The sequence below is a fragment of the Chiloscyllium plagiosum genome, chromosome 5, assembly GCF_004010195.1.
Source record: "Chiloscyllium plagiosum isolate BGI_BamShark_2017 chromosome 5, ASM401019v2, whole genome shotgun sequence".
Classification (NCBI taxonomy): Eukaryota; Metazoa; Chordata; class Chondrichthyes; order Orectolobiformes; family Hemiscylliidae; genus Chiloscyllium; species Chiloscyllium plagiosum.
This window is the reverse complement of record NC_057714.1, coordinates 61,342,908-61,359,850: the sequence shown is the minus strand read 5'-3', so window position 1 is coordinate 61,359,850 and position 16,943 is coordinate 61,342,908. Positions and strand designations below refer to the sequence as shown.

Genomic DNA, 16,943 nt, shown 5'->3' with positions numbered 1-16,943 from the left:
AAACTCCACTATGTATTCTACAGGCACGAGTGCAATGTGGTTACAATAATTGAGTTTGTCTTTCTTTGGGAATCATATCACACTATTTATCTGGATCATTGAGTGGCCTGCTGGAATCTGGTCCATTGCTCTCATACAACCTCCAGTATTATGCCACCACCAGCTAGTGGAGAAAGGTGGAATTGCCCATTTGGAGGGACATTGGGACGAATTTTATCCCCTTGTTCTGGCATGTTTAGAGGTGAAAACACTGCACCACCTTCCTGCTGTCACCAGATTTAGCTGTGGGACAGAAAGGCCCCTGATTGGATTTCATGCCCAGCTGCCAGTTAAAGCCCTTAAATAGGAATCTAAAGATCACTGCTGTTTTTAGGCCAGCTGTAGGTTGGACCATCTCTACTCAGGGAGTGCAACAAGCCATAGGGAGGAGGCCTCTTCAGGTCCTGGTGTTGAAGGGTGAATTTTGGGTTCCCTTGTTCTCAACCAAGGGACATGGCATCATGATCTGCTGGACCCTGCTGCCTATATTCCTCCTCTCCACACCATACTCCCCCATCCTGTAATTCTCCTCTCACCATAACCTGCCTCTGGCTTCGGTTATCCCCCAATCCTGGGCCTTCCAGATGATGTCTGAGAGGACACGTATGGACCTTCCTGGTGGACGCAACATAGGGCTCATGCCTGTTATTCTGCTGGTAGTTGAGAAACTCCATAGTCTGAAATCTATGTCTTCCATGTTACTGTCCATTGCTCCAACCCTAACAAGGGTGATTGGGAAGTGCCAGAATCAGCAAGAACAAATAAGGCAGATATGATGGGCAGTAGGTAGAGGTGGGAGCAAGGCTAGATCAACTTATTCTGGGTGTCTGCCAATTAATTCCTACAGCTTGGCTTCTCTTAGCCAAATAACATTTGTGCTTTTCTCTTACATCAGTATCTATGCCAATGATATAAATCTACAACAATACTAAGATGCTGGGAGAGTTGGAAGGGAGCTTTCATTACCTTTAAAACAGTCTACTGGTTGACATGTAAGAACATGTGAACACCGTTAACGCTGTTTTCTCTTCTCTACTGTTCCAGGGCGCACACATGTTTTAATCGCTTGGATCTGCCACCATATCCATCATATTCTATGCTATATGAAAAGTTGCTCACAGCAGTGGAAGAAACCAACACTTTTGGACTTGAGTGAAAGAAACATTCATTTCTCATGAGGAATCCCACTCCTGCAGTGAACATGGAGCATCCTTGTCCTTATAACATGAGAAGCACAAAATGTGCATGTGCAAAGAGGATGCCTCAAATGTAAAGTATTATGGACACACTTCCTGGTTTCTGAATTAACCAAGAAAGGAAGAAGAAAAATTGTTGATGTCGAACCATTGTAACTACTTCCGGCTTGGTTTCATTTTTTTAAGTTTTGTAAATAAACATATCTCCAAAATGAATGGACTATAGACAATCTCATGCAATTAAAGCCATTTTCTTCTTGGCAGGGCCTCTTAATGTTAAAGGCAACTAATGTAACCTCATTAGCACATATTCACAAATTAATGTGTAAGAGCCATGGATTATATTCAATTTCAACTGCAAATTCACAACACGGATCTGCCTTTGATTTGTGGAATATTTTATGGAATTTCACTGTCAGAAATTACATATTAATTAGCTGATTGGCTGATTTGAAAGTCACATGATACTCAGGCTGCACTTCCTGTACAATCATGCTGCTGTATAAGAATGTCAATAAACTAATTTGTTATGCCACAATATTTATGGTCTTCTTGTTAGGCAGTGCCTTCCAAGATTGTCCCAATTCGTTGCCTGTGCAGCAGCTATTATTAACAGTAATGGTGGGTCATCGCAAACTTCACAAGGAAATTATTGCTTTTAAAACATCAATGTATGTTAAGATACATATTATGAAAAACTGGTGTGGTCTATTTATAATTGACTTCAGTGCAAGAACTGGTTATTTAATACTTTTTGTTGCACCCCACTTCTACATCGTATTTTCGATGTGGATTTGACAAGGCACTAAACGTTTGCAGCTGCTGAACTAAAGTTAGCAAAGTAGTCAGTGAAACTGTTTCACTATTTTCCATTATTTTATGTAAGCAATGCCTCGATTTGCATTTAAACAAGCATTTATTCTACCAACAGAGCCAGTTATTATAGATGACAAATTTGCAATATGGAATGACTTTTTAACCTTACTGATGTGTTATAATCATAAAACATTGCAAATTATTTTTTCCAATTTTGCTTTTTAGCTTAAAATGATTAATGTGCATATTAACATGTTATGTTATCTCAATGACAAACGTAGCAATGGGAATATTTTTTGTAGAAAAAATATGAAAAATAATTTGGGTTACAATCTTAGGACACCCAGAGTTGCTTCACAGACAAGCATGTCTGCTGTTTGAAATATAGTCCCTTTTATACAAGCAGTGAATGTGGGAGATAATTTGCATTCCAGTTTCTATTAATAATGATTACATAAACAACTTGATCATCTGTTTCCGATGATGTTGGTCAAGGAAGAAATAGTGACCACAGCACAGCAGAAAACGTCCCTACTCGAGTAGTGTCAATGGATTTTTATATCAAACTGACAGGGCAGCTAAGCACTCAATTCAATCCTAACAGTAAATCAACTAATCTAACTTCTTATTGGGTGACTTGACTTACTATCATTGATTAAAATAGCATATAACGATTGGGAATTTGCAGCATGATGCTAATCTAAATATAAATATGAATGTCGAATAATTAACATAAATCTTTCACATTGTAATCTAAAAGGCAATACATCTTCAGGCTCACTGATCAGGAAAGTTAGGCAGCCTTCAATAGCCTAGAATTTGCTGGAATGTGATAGAAGATATTTAACTCACCACGGCATATTCATCTCTGAATGAGTGAAACTGACTGTACAGCATATTCCAGGCTGGTGGTTTCACTTTACTAGTGCTCAGGGAGTAATGTATTTTTGGAGATACTGCCTTTTGAATAAGACTTTAAACTTGGACTTCCATCTGTCTCTTCGAGTGGATGTAAAAGATCCATCACAATTTTATTTGTAGAACATTACAAGCAATGGTAATGTAGTTGTAATAGCATTACTAATTTCCAGACCTGTTAGTTAGGTGACATTCCATGTGGCAACTGGGGAAAGTTAAATTCAATGAATTAAATAAATCTGGAATAAAATGTTAATCTCACGCTTAATATTCGTAAAGTTAAAACCCATCTGATCCACGAATGTGCTTGGGAGAAGAAATTTGCTATACTATGATCAGAACCTAAAACAGAAATTGCTAGAAAAGCTTAGCTGGTCTGGCAACATCTGTGGAGAGAAACCAAAGCTAAGGTTTCAGGTCTAGTGACCCTCCCTCAGAACTGATGGTAGCTATGAAAAAAGTTGGTTTATATGCAGAAGATAGGGTGTGGGGAGGGAACGATAGGTAGAGATAGAACTCAAAGGGAGACAAGAACATTTGGGCAGACAAAGGAGTGGATAACAACCAGCCTAGGATAATGAATCGCTATTAATGGGAACTATTAGTGTTTAACAATGGGGTGTATGTAATAGCAGACCATGTGATAACAAGGTTCCCAAAAACTATGGAGGTTGGGGTAAGGACATGAGAAAAAGTGCCTCCGACCTTAAAATTGTTGAACTTGATATTGAGTCCAGAAGGCTGAGCTTCCAAGCTGAAAATGAGGTGCTGATCTTCCAGCTTGTGCTGAGCTTCTCCACACCAGGCCTGAAACAGAGATATTGGCCAGGAAATAGGGTGGTATGTTGAAGTGGTAGGCAACTGGAAGCTCAGATTCTTTATTACAGATGGAGCACAGGTAGGTATACTGTGAAGCAGTCACCCAGTCTATATTTAGTTTCCTCGATGTAGGGGAGGCCACATTGTGAGCAGCGAATGCAGTAGATTAGATTGTAGGAAGTGTATGTAAAGTGCTGCTTCACCTGGAAGTTGTGGTTGGGCCCTTGGATACTAAGGAGGGAAAAGGTAAATGGACAGGTGTTACACCTTCTGCAGTTGCAGAGGACAGCACCATGGAGCTGTGGGAGTGAAGACGGAGTGGACCAGTGTATCTTTATGAAAGGCTGACAGGTTTTACCCATTAGTGCGGTGCCATTGATAGGTTTGTGGTGATTAGAAAACAATGCACCTCACTGTGATTTGGTGAAGAGGATTATGCCAAGTTATTATTAGTCTTGCTTATATGTGCCATGTGGTTGACTCTTAACTGCCCTCTGAAAATGGTCCAAAAAACTGTCTAACACCAACAAAGATATTTAATATGACAGAGACTTACTCAGACCAGTCTACGCTGCAAAGTCCTCTTCATTCAAATCTAGAGAAAAGCTCTCCCACAGGCTAGTCAAACAAGAGCTTAGCATAATCCTCCTCACCAAATCACAGTGAGGTACATTGTTTTCTGTTCACCACAAAACTATCAATTGCACCATACTAATCAGTAAACAATACAAGCTAGTTCCAAAAACAAAAGAAATTAATGAACTTGTTCAGAGATGTTATTACTCACCTCTAGTGTGGGTGGCTCTTGAACCTGGGTCTCCTGGTTCAGAGGCACCACTGCTCCACATAGTTATTCATACTTTGGTATGAATTGGACCACTGGTAAACCAGAAGTAGCAACACAGTGAAATGCGGTGCACCACTGGTACATGGGAGAGAATGGTCCTTGGCATTCTTAACAGTAACTCTGAACATGGTGAAGTCTTATAGTAGCAGATAAAGTAGGAGCATTTAAGGAAAGCCCTTACTGAATGCCATTTGTCATTCTCCCTCTGAAGAATCAGTAATTCTTCATATTGAAAGCCAGTAGGAAGAAGCACTGGAGGCACAGAATGTGCTTTGGGTGCAGGACTTCAAAGACTCATTAATATTGAATATTTAAACTCTAGTGATTGGAACAAAGTTAGCCAGGTTGACCTCATAGAATATGACTTCCCTAATTGAGGCTGTTAATCTGATCCAATCAGGAGTGTCAGACATCCTGTTCACTCTGACAGCTGGCACTGAGGGAGCTGGATCAGTGTCAAGGACTCTCCATGTGTCAATAAAGGGCGATTTGGTGATGGGATACTGGCCTCTGTAGAGTTATTTCAGATCCTAACTTGATCTTAGCACTGTTACTTATGGAAGCATGTTTGAACTTTGCTTCTGCCTATAGCATTCACACTAAGAATCTAGCATAGAGTTATTTATAAAGTCAGGAACACTAGCCTATTAATCATTGATATCTTTGAAAATTTCAATTTTTAAAAAAAATTAAGTCCCACATTTGGTTTTGTAATTGTCACCTCTTTCCAAAGACACATATGACTTGAATCGCACAGACACAGCATGATTAACTCATTTTAATAGTAATTACCAATATGTTGATATAAGTCTGGGGCAAATGTAGACACCTCCTTAGGGGCTGTTGTGAGAGCCTCTGCTCCCTAAATAGAGCTCTGAAAGTGAAAGTGACAAACTTGTGTATCTTGAAATTCATTGTGGTGTTGGTACAGAATGGATGAAGGTGGATCAGTTACTGCTATACACAGTGCCTGGTGTTGAGCTGTGTTGCCGTAAATGGGATTAACCAGCAGGTGGTTGCTCTGATGTTTTACAATATTGTTCCTGAGGTAAACCTCTTCCCCTCAAAATCAGAAAAAGCGGTACCATCATTCAACTCTTGCCTGATTAGATTAGATTAGATTACTTACAGTGTGGAAACAGGCCCCTCGGCCCAACAAGTCCATACCGACCCGCCGAAGCGCAACCCACCCATACCCCTACATTTACCCCTTTACCTAACACTACGGGCAATTTAGTGTGGCCAATTCACCTGACCTGCACATCTTTGGACTGTGGGAGGAAACCAGAGCACCCGGAGGAAACCCACACAGACACGGGGAGAATGTGCAAACTCCACACAGTCAGTCGCCTGAGTCGGGAATTGAACCCGGGTCTCTGGCGCTGTGAGGCAGCAGTGCTAACCACTGTGCCACAGTGCCGCCCACACGGTGTTGGAGAGGCTGTAAAATTATTTTACATTTCAGAGAGAAACATCTAACCTTGATGCTGGATGTTCCCATATTGAAAAGCTCATGATTGATCCTGCTCTGGCCACTTGAAAGAGTTACCGTGAAGGGAGATATCTGTGACTCAGTTTGTTTTCATTTGCATTTCTTTCTATTTTAATTTTTGCTCCATGTCTCCATTGCAATGTCTGCAGAACATATCCCCTTTCATTTTTGTTTCATTTTGCAAACTGTTTCCTTCAGAATTCTTAGCCGCTGCTGCAATTCATGTGGTATCTAACAATATGTGTGAAATGAGAATTGCTTCACGTATTCAACACCTCCAAAGGATGGAGCTACAAAACGTAAGTCACAAGTGATTTGGTCCATTATTAGCTAAAAGCAATTCTTAGAGACACTGCCACAAACACAAGTACAGACCACAATATACCTCCGCCTCAAAAAAGAAACTATCAGACAGCTAGGTTCTCCATCAGTGATTTAGAAAAGGAATCAGTATTAAGTTTTGTGACATGAGATCATTCCAAGGTCTCTAACACTAAATTGGTCACTCTCTCACTGCAGTATAAAACAAGAGGTATTATCTTGTCAGACATTGTTTCCTAGGTACCAGGTTTATGATTAATGTATAAATCCAGATCCTGCACCTTATGATGAGATAAAATGTTCGATTGTCCTTTGGAGATGGTGCTAAAATGTACCACAGACAACTCTTTGCACTCATCACGTACATTATTTTTCTGGCTATTGAAAAGGTTGAGAGGAATTTAATGTTAGCTTAGGGAGTCTTTCCCATCACCAGAAACCTGACAGGAGCCTTGCATCATTCCCCTGGGTGAAGATCTCCCAGAAGTAAGTAACCAACAGATCCTTTCTTGGGATTTAGGAGCTTGGTGATGGAATTCTCACAGCTTCCCTCTCCACCTCACTTCACCCCTTCTTAACCAACCTTTCCCCATCCAAAGGTGCCATCTAATAAGAGATCAACAACTCTTTATTACCCGTCAGCATCACAGGAAGCAGTGACAGCTCCCAGTAATGCACCTACCCAGGCCATAGGATTGCCAAGGGATCCAAGTGGTAGGTGAGTGCAGGTAGGCTGGGGTCCACGTGGAGGGAGTCCCTGGCTTGGTGGAGCGGGGCTGCAAGAAGAGATAGGGGTAGTTTTCTTCCTTCTTGGTGCTGAATCACTGCAACAGATACTGTGCCTTTGAATGAGGCTCACCCCAGAATTTTGCCAAATATCCACTGCCTCCAAATTCACTGGAGGCTGTTATTATGCTCCCCATGATATTGTGTATGTGCAGCTCCATTGCATGCCCGACGATACCACGATTTTACTTATTTTTTTGTTTAGCTCTTATTACCTATTTTGCAACATTATAGGAGCTGAAAGAGATTTGGTTCATTATGTTGCTACTCATGTTGAGGAATTAAAGAATATTTAGTAATCATTTTAAAACTGAACTCTAGTAAAGTTAACTCATCCACATTTTGTTTTATACTGCAGTACTGCCCAAAGCTGTGCAGAAGTTACACAAAGCATTTGGGTGACCTCAGTAGACTGGGCAATACAGCTCAGTTTGTTATGAACCAGCTTGGCCCTGTCCCGGCACAGCTTTTTAACAACTGTGCAACCTTGGAAATGATTCTTTCTTCCACATTCAGACCAGCAAGGGGATTGATTCATAACAAGTAGATGGAAATAGAGCAATTAAATAAATGGAATATTTTAATTCTAATATATCGGAACAAAGAAACAGGAATAACTATTCAACTCTTACAAGCCTGCTTCACCATTTAGTATGATCATGACTGATCGAACATTTCAACACTTTTTATCCATACCATCCACATAACATTGATAATCAAACCCTTATCACATTTTGTTTTTAATATACTCAAAGGCTGAGCTTCATAGTCTCCTGACCGAGACAATTCCAAAGATTCACCACCCTCCGAGTGAAAAAATCTCCTCACCTCAGTCTTAAATGGCATCCCCCTTATTTTAAATGGTGCTCTCTGGTTCTATACCTTGCAACCAGGGGAAACATCTTTGCTGTATTTCCCCCATCTATTCCCTGAAGTATCTTGAAGTTTCAATGAAACCACCCCTCATTCATCAAAAATTTGCACAATACAGGCCTAGTTTGCTCTTCATAGGAGAGTCCCACCATCCCAAGAATAAGTCCCAGGAACCTCCTTCCAAGGCAACAGTATCTTTTCTGAGATAAGGAGATCAAAACTGCACACAGTGCTGCACGTGTGGTCTCACCATGTTCCTAAACAATTGACAGGCAGGATGCTGAAAGAACACAGAAAGCCAGGCAGCATCAGGAGGTGGAGATGTTGACGTTTCAGGTGTAACCCTTCTTCAGGACCCAGTCTAGTTCGTCCCAGGGTGAAGATTTGGACAGATCCACAGAAACAGAAAGACCATACTGACAATTTTCATTGGTGTATTTTGCAAATTCAGTTTCCAAATGCAGTCACATGCTGGGCTTTCCTCTGTTTCCACATTTATTTTTAGACATCTGCTTCAGCTTTATGATGAACTTCCTCCAATTTCTCATGCTCTTCTCCAATATCTTGATTTCTCAAGCTTCTGCACAATAATATGTCAACTCTGCAATCTCAATGACTAAGTTTGAACTGTGCTGTGGATCTGCTGCAACTCCTCAATGTCATATTAGAGGGTGATATTCGTAGGTAAGCAGTGTGCAGCAGTGATATAGTAGCCTTGATAACTCATGTTGATAGACACAGAATTAAGGATGGAGGCTTTCAATGGGAGACTATTCTATGATTCTATAACTGAGTAAGTTTGCAGCAGGGCAAGTTTGACTTCAGCAGCAAAGAGAAAGAGTTTGGGGTTTTTTGGTCAAAAGTCAGGACTTGACCTATTCACAGATCTATCTAAATTAAGAATTACTTTAGCCAAACATTGAGTGTTGACTTTTACACATGATTTAATATTACTTGAGTATGATTAGTATTCCAATGGTGAAAGGGATTACACAAAACTACTTCTAACAGCTTTATTGTCTGCACTTTGAAAAAAAATGGTCTTCAATGACAAATTGGGTAATCCAGAGCTTTCCTTAAAATATCATTAAACCTGACAGACATGATCCATCTGCCAGAATCTGAGAGAGAGCAGGGAGTTAGAGGCAACAAGTGTCCGTTGTTCACCACACAGGGTGGAAACTGCATTTCACACTCAGATTGAGCAGACTACATACATACGAAATGATGTTGGAAGATTCAACTAGCTTTGATTAGTGCAAAAAATCATCGATTCATATTTCATCATGAAGGTTAGTTTGGAGATTAAATGTTATACTGTTGCAAAAAGGGAAAGGAGCTGAGAATAGCTCTGGACTAGTTCCTTGAGAATGAAAAGTCCATTTAAGGGACAAAGTATAATTGTAACAGAGTTAAAAATCACACAACACCAGGTTATAGTTCAACAGGTTTAAGTGGAAGCACACTAGCTATCAGAGCGACACTCCTTCATCAGCGTCGCTCCGAAAGCTAGTGTGCTTCCAATTAAACCTGTTGGACTATAACCTGGTGTTGTGTGATTTTTAACTTTGTACACCCCAGCCCAACACTGGCATCTCCAAATATAATTATAGCAGTGTATTCTTGATTAAGGCAAACATTAAATAAGAAATTTTTTCTGTAGAATTTATTACTGAAATCTGTTTCCTTTAGTTTGTTTGCTTGTTACTTTAAAAGTTTTAAAACTTGAAATCTTGTGTGATCATTTTAGGCATTCACTGGAAGTTTGAATTTCTTTTTAAAGATTATTGATGTCTGTGGGATTACAACAGGATTTCTGAATTGTTCTTTTTTATTTATTCATTCATGATATGTGGCTGTCACTTGCTGGATCAGCAATTATTGCCCATCACTAGTTGTCCTTGAGAAAGAGATAGTGAGCTATCTTCTTGAACCACTGCAGTTCATTTGATGTAGGTAGGCCCACAATGCTGTTAGGAAGGGAATTCCAGGATTTTGACACAGCGACACTAAAAGAACAGTGATATATTTCCAAGTTAGGACAGTGAGTGGCCTGGAGGGGGACTTTCAGGTGTTGGCGTTCCCGTTTACTGCTGTCCTTGACCTTTTGGATTGTAGTGGTCAAGATTTTCGAAGGTACTATCAAAGGAGTGTTTGTCGAATTTTGCATTTCTGGATTGATAACTGAAAAAGTAGGTTAAAAATATTGTGATTGAGAATGAGAGGGAGGGTGCAGTATCTAAGAATTATAGGGAAGGAATATTGAAATGTAGAACTTAAGACAGGTGAAAACCATTATTAGATGGAGGATTAGGGGGCACCTATGAGATAATTGAGTCAAAGGAACTAATAGATTCAGCTTTCAAAAGAAGCTGGTGTCATAGAGTCATAGAGATGTACAGCATGGAAACAGACCCTTTGGTCCAACCCGTCCATGCCGACCAGATATCCCAACCCAATCTAGTCCCACCTGCCAGCACCCGGCCCATATCCCTCCAAACCCTTCCTATTTATATAGTCATCCAAATGCCTCTTAAATTTTGCAATTGTACCAGCCTCCACCACATAATTTTGTTATAGGGAGCGGTGATACTATGGAGTGATCATCAATTTGAAGCTTTGGTGGATTGGAAGCCAGGGTTGAGCAATATATTCTAGCTTTGCTCAAAAAGCGAGTGAATTAGGAAAGAGTAATGAAGTCGGCTGATGGAACTGTTGAAATTTATGAACAATGGGGCTTGAGAAACCATCCAGAAGAGCATTTGAACAATTGATTCTATATAAACAGTTGAATGTTTCAGCAGATGGTGAGCTAAGGCTGGCCAAAGACAACTTTATAGAGGTGAAAGTAAGTAGTTTGGGCCTAATCAGTGATTTATTAAAGTTTGGCACCAGTATGTTGCTTTTGTACTGTTACTTTATTAATAAAGTGAAGGAATTCACATGTTTTATTTAATAGCCTTCTCAACTTCTCTTGCCAGCTTTAAAGACTAGTGTATGTAGACACATTAGGTGTTATGATGCAGTGGTAGCATCCCAGTCTCTGAAACAGATGCTTCAGGTTTAAGTGCTATTCCAAGACTTGATGGTTAAAAACGGCTTTTCATAATGCTGCCAAGGAGGTTGGGTATCAACTTCTGTGGGATATGGAATATGTTTCAAAACAAGGATCAAATTCTATCAAATATTTAGTTTTCAAATCACTTTTTCATGACTAAGACATGGACATTTTCCAAGCATCATAAAAAGTAACTTGATAAATTCTATCTTGTCCACTGATGCTCAATGTGCAACATCAAGCAGCAAGAGAAATCCCTTAACACCAATGTTTATGCCAAGTGTCACATACCTGACATTGAGAGAGAGATATATACCTTATATTTAACAGAGATCAGCTTCGCTGGGTTGGCCATGTAGTTTGAGAATTCGCACATCCCAAAGGTGGTATTTCCAGCTAGCTGAGCACAGAAACTCACTTCTTAGATGAAAAGACATTCTGCAAGGTAGTTCAGAGTCTGTGAACTGGACATTGGATCAGCTTATTGGGATTGTATTATAGACAGGAGAAAGTGAGGACTGCAGATGCTGGAGATCAGAGCTGAAAAAAGGGCATTCCTGAAGAAGGGCTTGTGCCCGAAACGTCGATTCTCCTGCTCCTTGGATGCTGCCTGACCTGCTGCGCTTTTCCAGCAACACATTTTTAGCATTGTATTATAGACACCCTAATAGTAAGAGGGAAACTGAGAAACAAATTTGTAAGGAGATCTCAGTTATCTGTAAGAATAATAGAGTGGTTATGGTAGGGAATTTTAACTTTCCAAACATAGACTGGGACTGCCATAGTGTTAAGGGTTTAGATGGAGAGGAATTTGTTAACTGTGTACAAGACAATTTTCTGTTTCAGTATGTGGATGTACCTACTCGAGAAGCTGCAAAACTTGACCTACTCTTGGGAAATAAGGCAGCGCAGGTGACTGAGGTGTCAGTGGGGGAGCACTTTGGGGCCAGTGACCATAATTCTATTTGTTTTAAAATAGTGATGGAAAAGGATAGACTAGATCTAAAAGTTGAAGTTCTAAATTGGAGGAAGGCCGATTTTGATGGTATTAGGCAAGAACTTTCGAAAGCTGATTGTGCGCAGATATTCGCAAGTAAAGGGACGGTTGGAAATTGGGAAGCCTTCAGAAATGAGATAACGAGAATCCAGAGAAAGTATATTCCTATTAGGATGAAAGGAAAGGCTGGTAGGTATAGGGAATGCTGGATGACTAAAGAAATTGAGGGTTTGGTTAAGAAAAAGAAGGAAGCATATGTAAGGCATAGACAGGATAGATCAAGTGAATCCTTAGAAGAATATAAAGGCAATACGAGTATATTTAAGAGAAAAATCAGGAGGGCAAAAAGGGGACATGAGATAGCTTTGGCAAATTGAGTTAAGGAGAATCGAAAGGGTTTTGACAAATACACTAAGGACAAAAGGGTAACTAGGGAGAGAATAGGGCCCCTCAAAGATCAGCAAGGCGGCCTTTGTGTGGAGCCGCAGGAGATGGGGCAGTTACTAAATGAGTATTTTGCATCAGTATTTACTGTGGAAAAGGACATGGAAGATATAGAATGTAGGGAAATAGATGGTGACATCTTGAAAAATGTCCACATTACAGAGAAGGAAGTGCTGGTTGTAACCCAAGGACCTGATCAGGTATACCCGAGAACTCTGTGGGAAGCTAGGGAAGTGAGTGCTGGGCATCTTACTGAGATATTTGTATCATCGATAGTCAGAGGTGAGGTGCCGGAAGACTGGAGGTTGGCTAAAGTGGTGCCACTGTTTAAGAAGGGTAGTAAGGACAAGCCAGGGAACTATAGACCAGTGAGCCTGACCTCGGTGGTGGGCAAGTTGTTGCAGGGAATCCTGAGGGACAGGATGTATATGTATTTGGAAAGGTAAGGACTGATTAGGGATAGTCAACATTGCTTTATGCGTGGGAAATCATGTCTCACAGACTTGATTGAGTTTTTTGTATAAAGAGGATTCATGAGGGCAGAGTGGTAGCTGTGATCTATATTGACTTCAGTAAGGCATTTGACAAGGTTCCCTATGGGAGACTGGTGAGCAAGGTTAGATCTCACGCAATACAGGGGGAACTCACCATTTGGACACAGAACTGGCTCAAACGTAGAAGACAGAGTGTGGTGGTGGAGGGTTGTTTTTCAGACTGGAGGCCTGTGACTAGTGGAGTGCCACAAGGATTGGTGCTGGGTCCACTACATTTTATCATTTATATAAATGATTTGGATGTGAGTATAACAGGTTAGTTAGTAAGTTTGCAGATGACATAAAAATTGGAGGTGTAGTGGACAGCAAAGAAGGTTACCTCAGATTACAACGGGATCTTGATCAGGTGGGCCAATGGGTTGAGAAGTGGCAGATGGAGTTTAATTTTGATAATTGTGAGGTGTTGCAATTTGGGAAAGCAATTCTTAGCAAGACTTATACACTTAATGGTAAGATCCCAGAACAAAGAGACCTTAGAGTGCGCGTTCATAGCTCCTTGAAAGTAGAGTTGCATAGTGAGGAAGGCGTTTGGTGTGCTTTCTTTTATTGGTCAGAGTATGGAGTACAGGAGTTGGGAGGTCATGTTGCGGCTGTACAGGACAATGGTTAGGCCACTGTTAGAATATTGCGTGCAATTCTGGTCTCCTTCCTATCGGAAAGGTGTTGTGAAACTTGAAAGGGTTCAGAAAAGATTTACAAGGATGTTGTCAGGATTTGAGCTATAGGGAGAGATTGAATAGGCTAGAGCTGTTTTCCCTGGAGTGTCAGAGGCTGTGACCTTATAGAGGTTTACAAAATCATGAGGGGCATGGATAGGGTAAATAGGCAAAGTCTTTTCCCTGGGGTCGGAGAGTCCAGAACTAGAGGGCATAGGTTTATGGTGAGAGCGGAAAGATATAATAGAGACCTAAGGAGCAACATTTTCACGCAGAGGGTGGTATGTGTGTGGAACGAGCTGCCAGAGGAAGTGGTGGAGGGTGGTACAATTGCAATATTTAAAAGGCATCTGGATGGTTATATGAATAGGAAGGGTGTGGAGGGATATGGGCCAGGTGCTCGCAGGTGGAACTAGATTGGGTTGGGATATCTGGTCAGCATGGATGAGTTGGACCGAAGGGTTTGTTTCCATGCTGTACATCTCCATGACTCTATGACTCTATTAGCTCTGGACATATCCAAATGTCTCCATAATTATATTTGAGGAGAACAGAATCAGGTCCCTACTTGACAAGAGAGCATAACACAAAGCCAGTGCCTTCATCCACCCTTCCATCAGTGACCTCATATGTAATATTTGCAATTGGATCAGCAAATTAAGATTTGATTTCACATTACACCATCCAATGCCAAATTGGATGGTGACCAACTGGTTTCCTTCCTGAACATCAATCCATTAAAACCAAGAGAGAACATATCATACAAAATATTGACTGGCATCCTGTCCTCAAGCCTCCTTATTATTTTCTCAAAGAACTCAATAGGTACTTTAAGTAACCTATCCAGATATATTATGATAAATCTCCAGCACAGGTAAGACTTGAACTCAGACTTTCTGGCCCAGATGTAGGGGCACTACCATTGCATCACAAGACACTACAAAGAACACAATAAAGCTATCCAAATAAATGCTTTCATTTATTAGCCCATTGAAACGTCTGTTATCTCTGTCAGTTAATTTGGATTATTTTCTAAACATGAACATTGACAAAACCAAAGTGACGAGGCAAATGTGTGTCCTGCAGACGCTGGAGATTAGAGTCAAGATTATTGTTGGAAAAGCACAACAGGTCAAGCAGCAGCCGAGGAGCAGGAAAATCACGTTTCGTGCAAAAGCCCTTCATCAGGACTGAAATGCAGATCTCAAAGGTGTTCATTTACTCATAAAAGGAAGAGAACTAGAATATGTGCAAGAATTCAAGTAATTAGCAATGATAATATCTTGAGATGGAAGATACAATAAAGAAATAAGAACAATGATAGCAATGCCAAAGCCCATGTTTTGTAAGAAGAGACCAGAGACCTGAAAAAGCAATTCAAAGAGAAGTTTGTAAAAAGCTTGGTTCGGAGTGTTGTTATGTATGGCTGTGGACCTTATTGAAGGAGAATGTAACTTGTTAAAAAGCTCTGAAATTTGGATTTGGAGGAGAATGGAAACTGTCAGCTGGGCAGGAAAAAAATGAAGTGCTTTGGAAAGCGAATGAATAAATAATTGTGTTCCAGGTCATAGAGTCATAGAGATGTACAGCACAGAAGCAGATCCTTCGGTCCAACCTATCCATTCCGACCAGATATCCCAACCAGAAATCTTGTCCCACCTGTCTGCATCTGGCCCATATCCTAACCAAACCCTTCATATTCATATACCCATCCAAATGCCTCTTAAATGTATTGTACCAGCCTCCACCACTTCCTCTGGCAGCTCATTCCATACACATACCACCCACTGCGTGAAAAAGTTGCCCCTTGGGTCTCTTTTATATCTTTCTCCTCTCACCCTAAACCGATGCCCTCTAGTTCTGGACTCCCCGATTCCAGGGAAAAGACTTTGCCTATTTACCCTATCCATGCCCCTCATGATTTTGTAAACCTCTATAAGGTCACCCCTCAGCCTCTGACGCTCCAGGGAAAACAGACTCCTGTACTCAATACTCTGACCCATAAAGGAAAGCATACCAAACGCCTTCTTCACTATTCTATCTACCTGCAACTCCACTTTCAAGGAGCTATGAACCTGCACTCCAAGGTCTCTTTGTTCAGCAACACTCCCAAGAACCTTACCACTAAGTATACAAGTCCTGCTAGGATTTGCTTTCCAAAATGCAGCACCTCGCATTTATCTGAATTAAACTCCATCTGCCACTTCTCAGCCCATTGGCCCATCTGGTCCAGATCCTGTTGTAATCTGAGGTAACCCTCTTTGCTGTCCACTACATCTCCAATTTTGTTGTCATCTGCAAATTTACTAACTGTACCTCTTATGTTCATATCCAAATCATTTATGTAAATGACAAAAAGTAGAGGACCCAGCACTGATCCTTGTGGCACTCCACTAGTCACAGGCCTGCAGTCTGAAAAACAACCCTCCACCACCCCCTCTTTCTTCTACTTTTGAGCCAGTTATGTATCCAACTGGCTAGTTCTCCCAATATTCCATGTGATCTAACCTTGCTAATCAGTCTCCCATGTGGAACCTTGTCGAAGTCCATATAGATTACATCTACCACTCTGCCCTCATCCTCTTTGTTACTTCCTCAAAAAATTCAATCAAGTCTGTGAAACATGATTTCCCACGCACAAAGCTGTGTTGACTATCCCTAATCAGTCCTTGCCTTTCCAAATACATATACATCCTGTCCCTCAGGATTCCCTCCAACAACTTGCCCACCACTGACGTCAGGCTCTCTGGTCCATAGTTCCCTGGCTTGTCCTTACCGCCCTTCTTAAACAGTGGCACCACATTAGCCAACCGCCAATCTTCCAGCACCTCACCTCTGACTATCGATGATACAAATATCTCAGCAAAAGGCTCAACAATCACTTCTCTAGCTTCCCACAGAGTTCTCAGGTACACCTGATCGGGTCCTGAGGATTTATCCACCCTTACCCGTTTCAAGACATCCAGCACTTCCTTATGCGAGCATAATTCTCCTTAATTCTATTTGCCAAAGCTATCTCATGTCCCCTTTTTGTCCTCCTGATTTCCCTTTTAAGTATGCTCCTATTTCCTTTATACTCTTCCAAGGATTCACTCGATCTATCCTGTGCTTCCTTTTTTTTCTTAAC

General features: G+C 40.9%; 1 protein-coding gene across 7 annotated transcripts in view; it reads left to right on the top strand.

Annotated features, from left to right (window-relative positions):
* The window catches only part of LOC122549923 (E3 ubiquitin-protein ligase HECW1-like), a 462,631-nt gene extending 460,839 nt beyond the window's left edge, over nt 1-1,792 (top strand). For all 7 annotated transcript variants that reach the window (XM_043690154.1, XM_043690160.1, XM_043690156.1 and 4 more), the window contains one exon: nt 1,084-1,792. In XM_043690154.1, the coding sequence (XP_043546089.1) occupies nt 1,084-1,195 (112 nt within the window). In that variant the 3' untranslated portion in view covers nt 1,196-1,792. The remainder of the gene's footprint in view (nt 1-1,083) is intronic.
* Nucleotides 1,793-16,943: the final 15,151 nt, after the last annotated feature.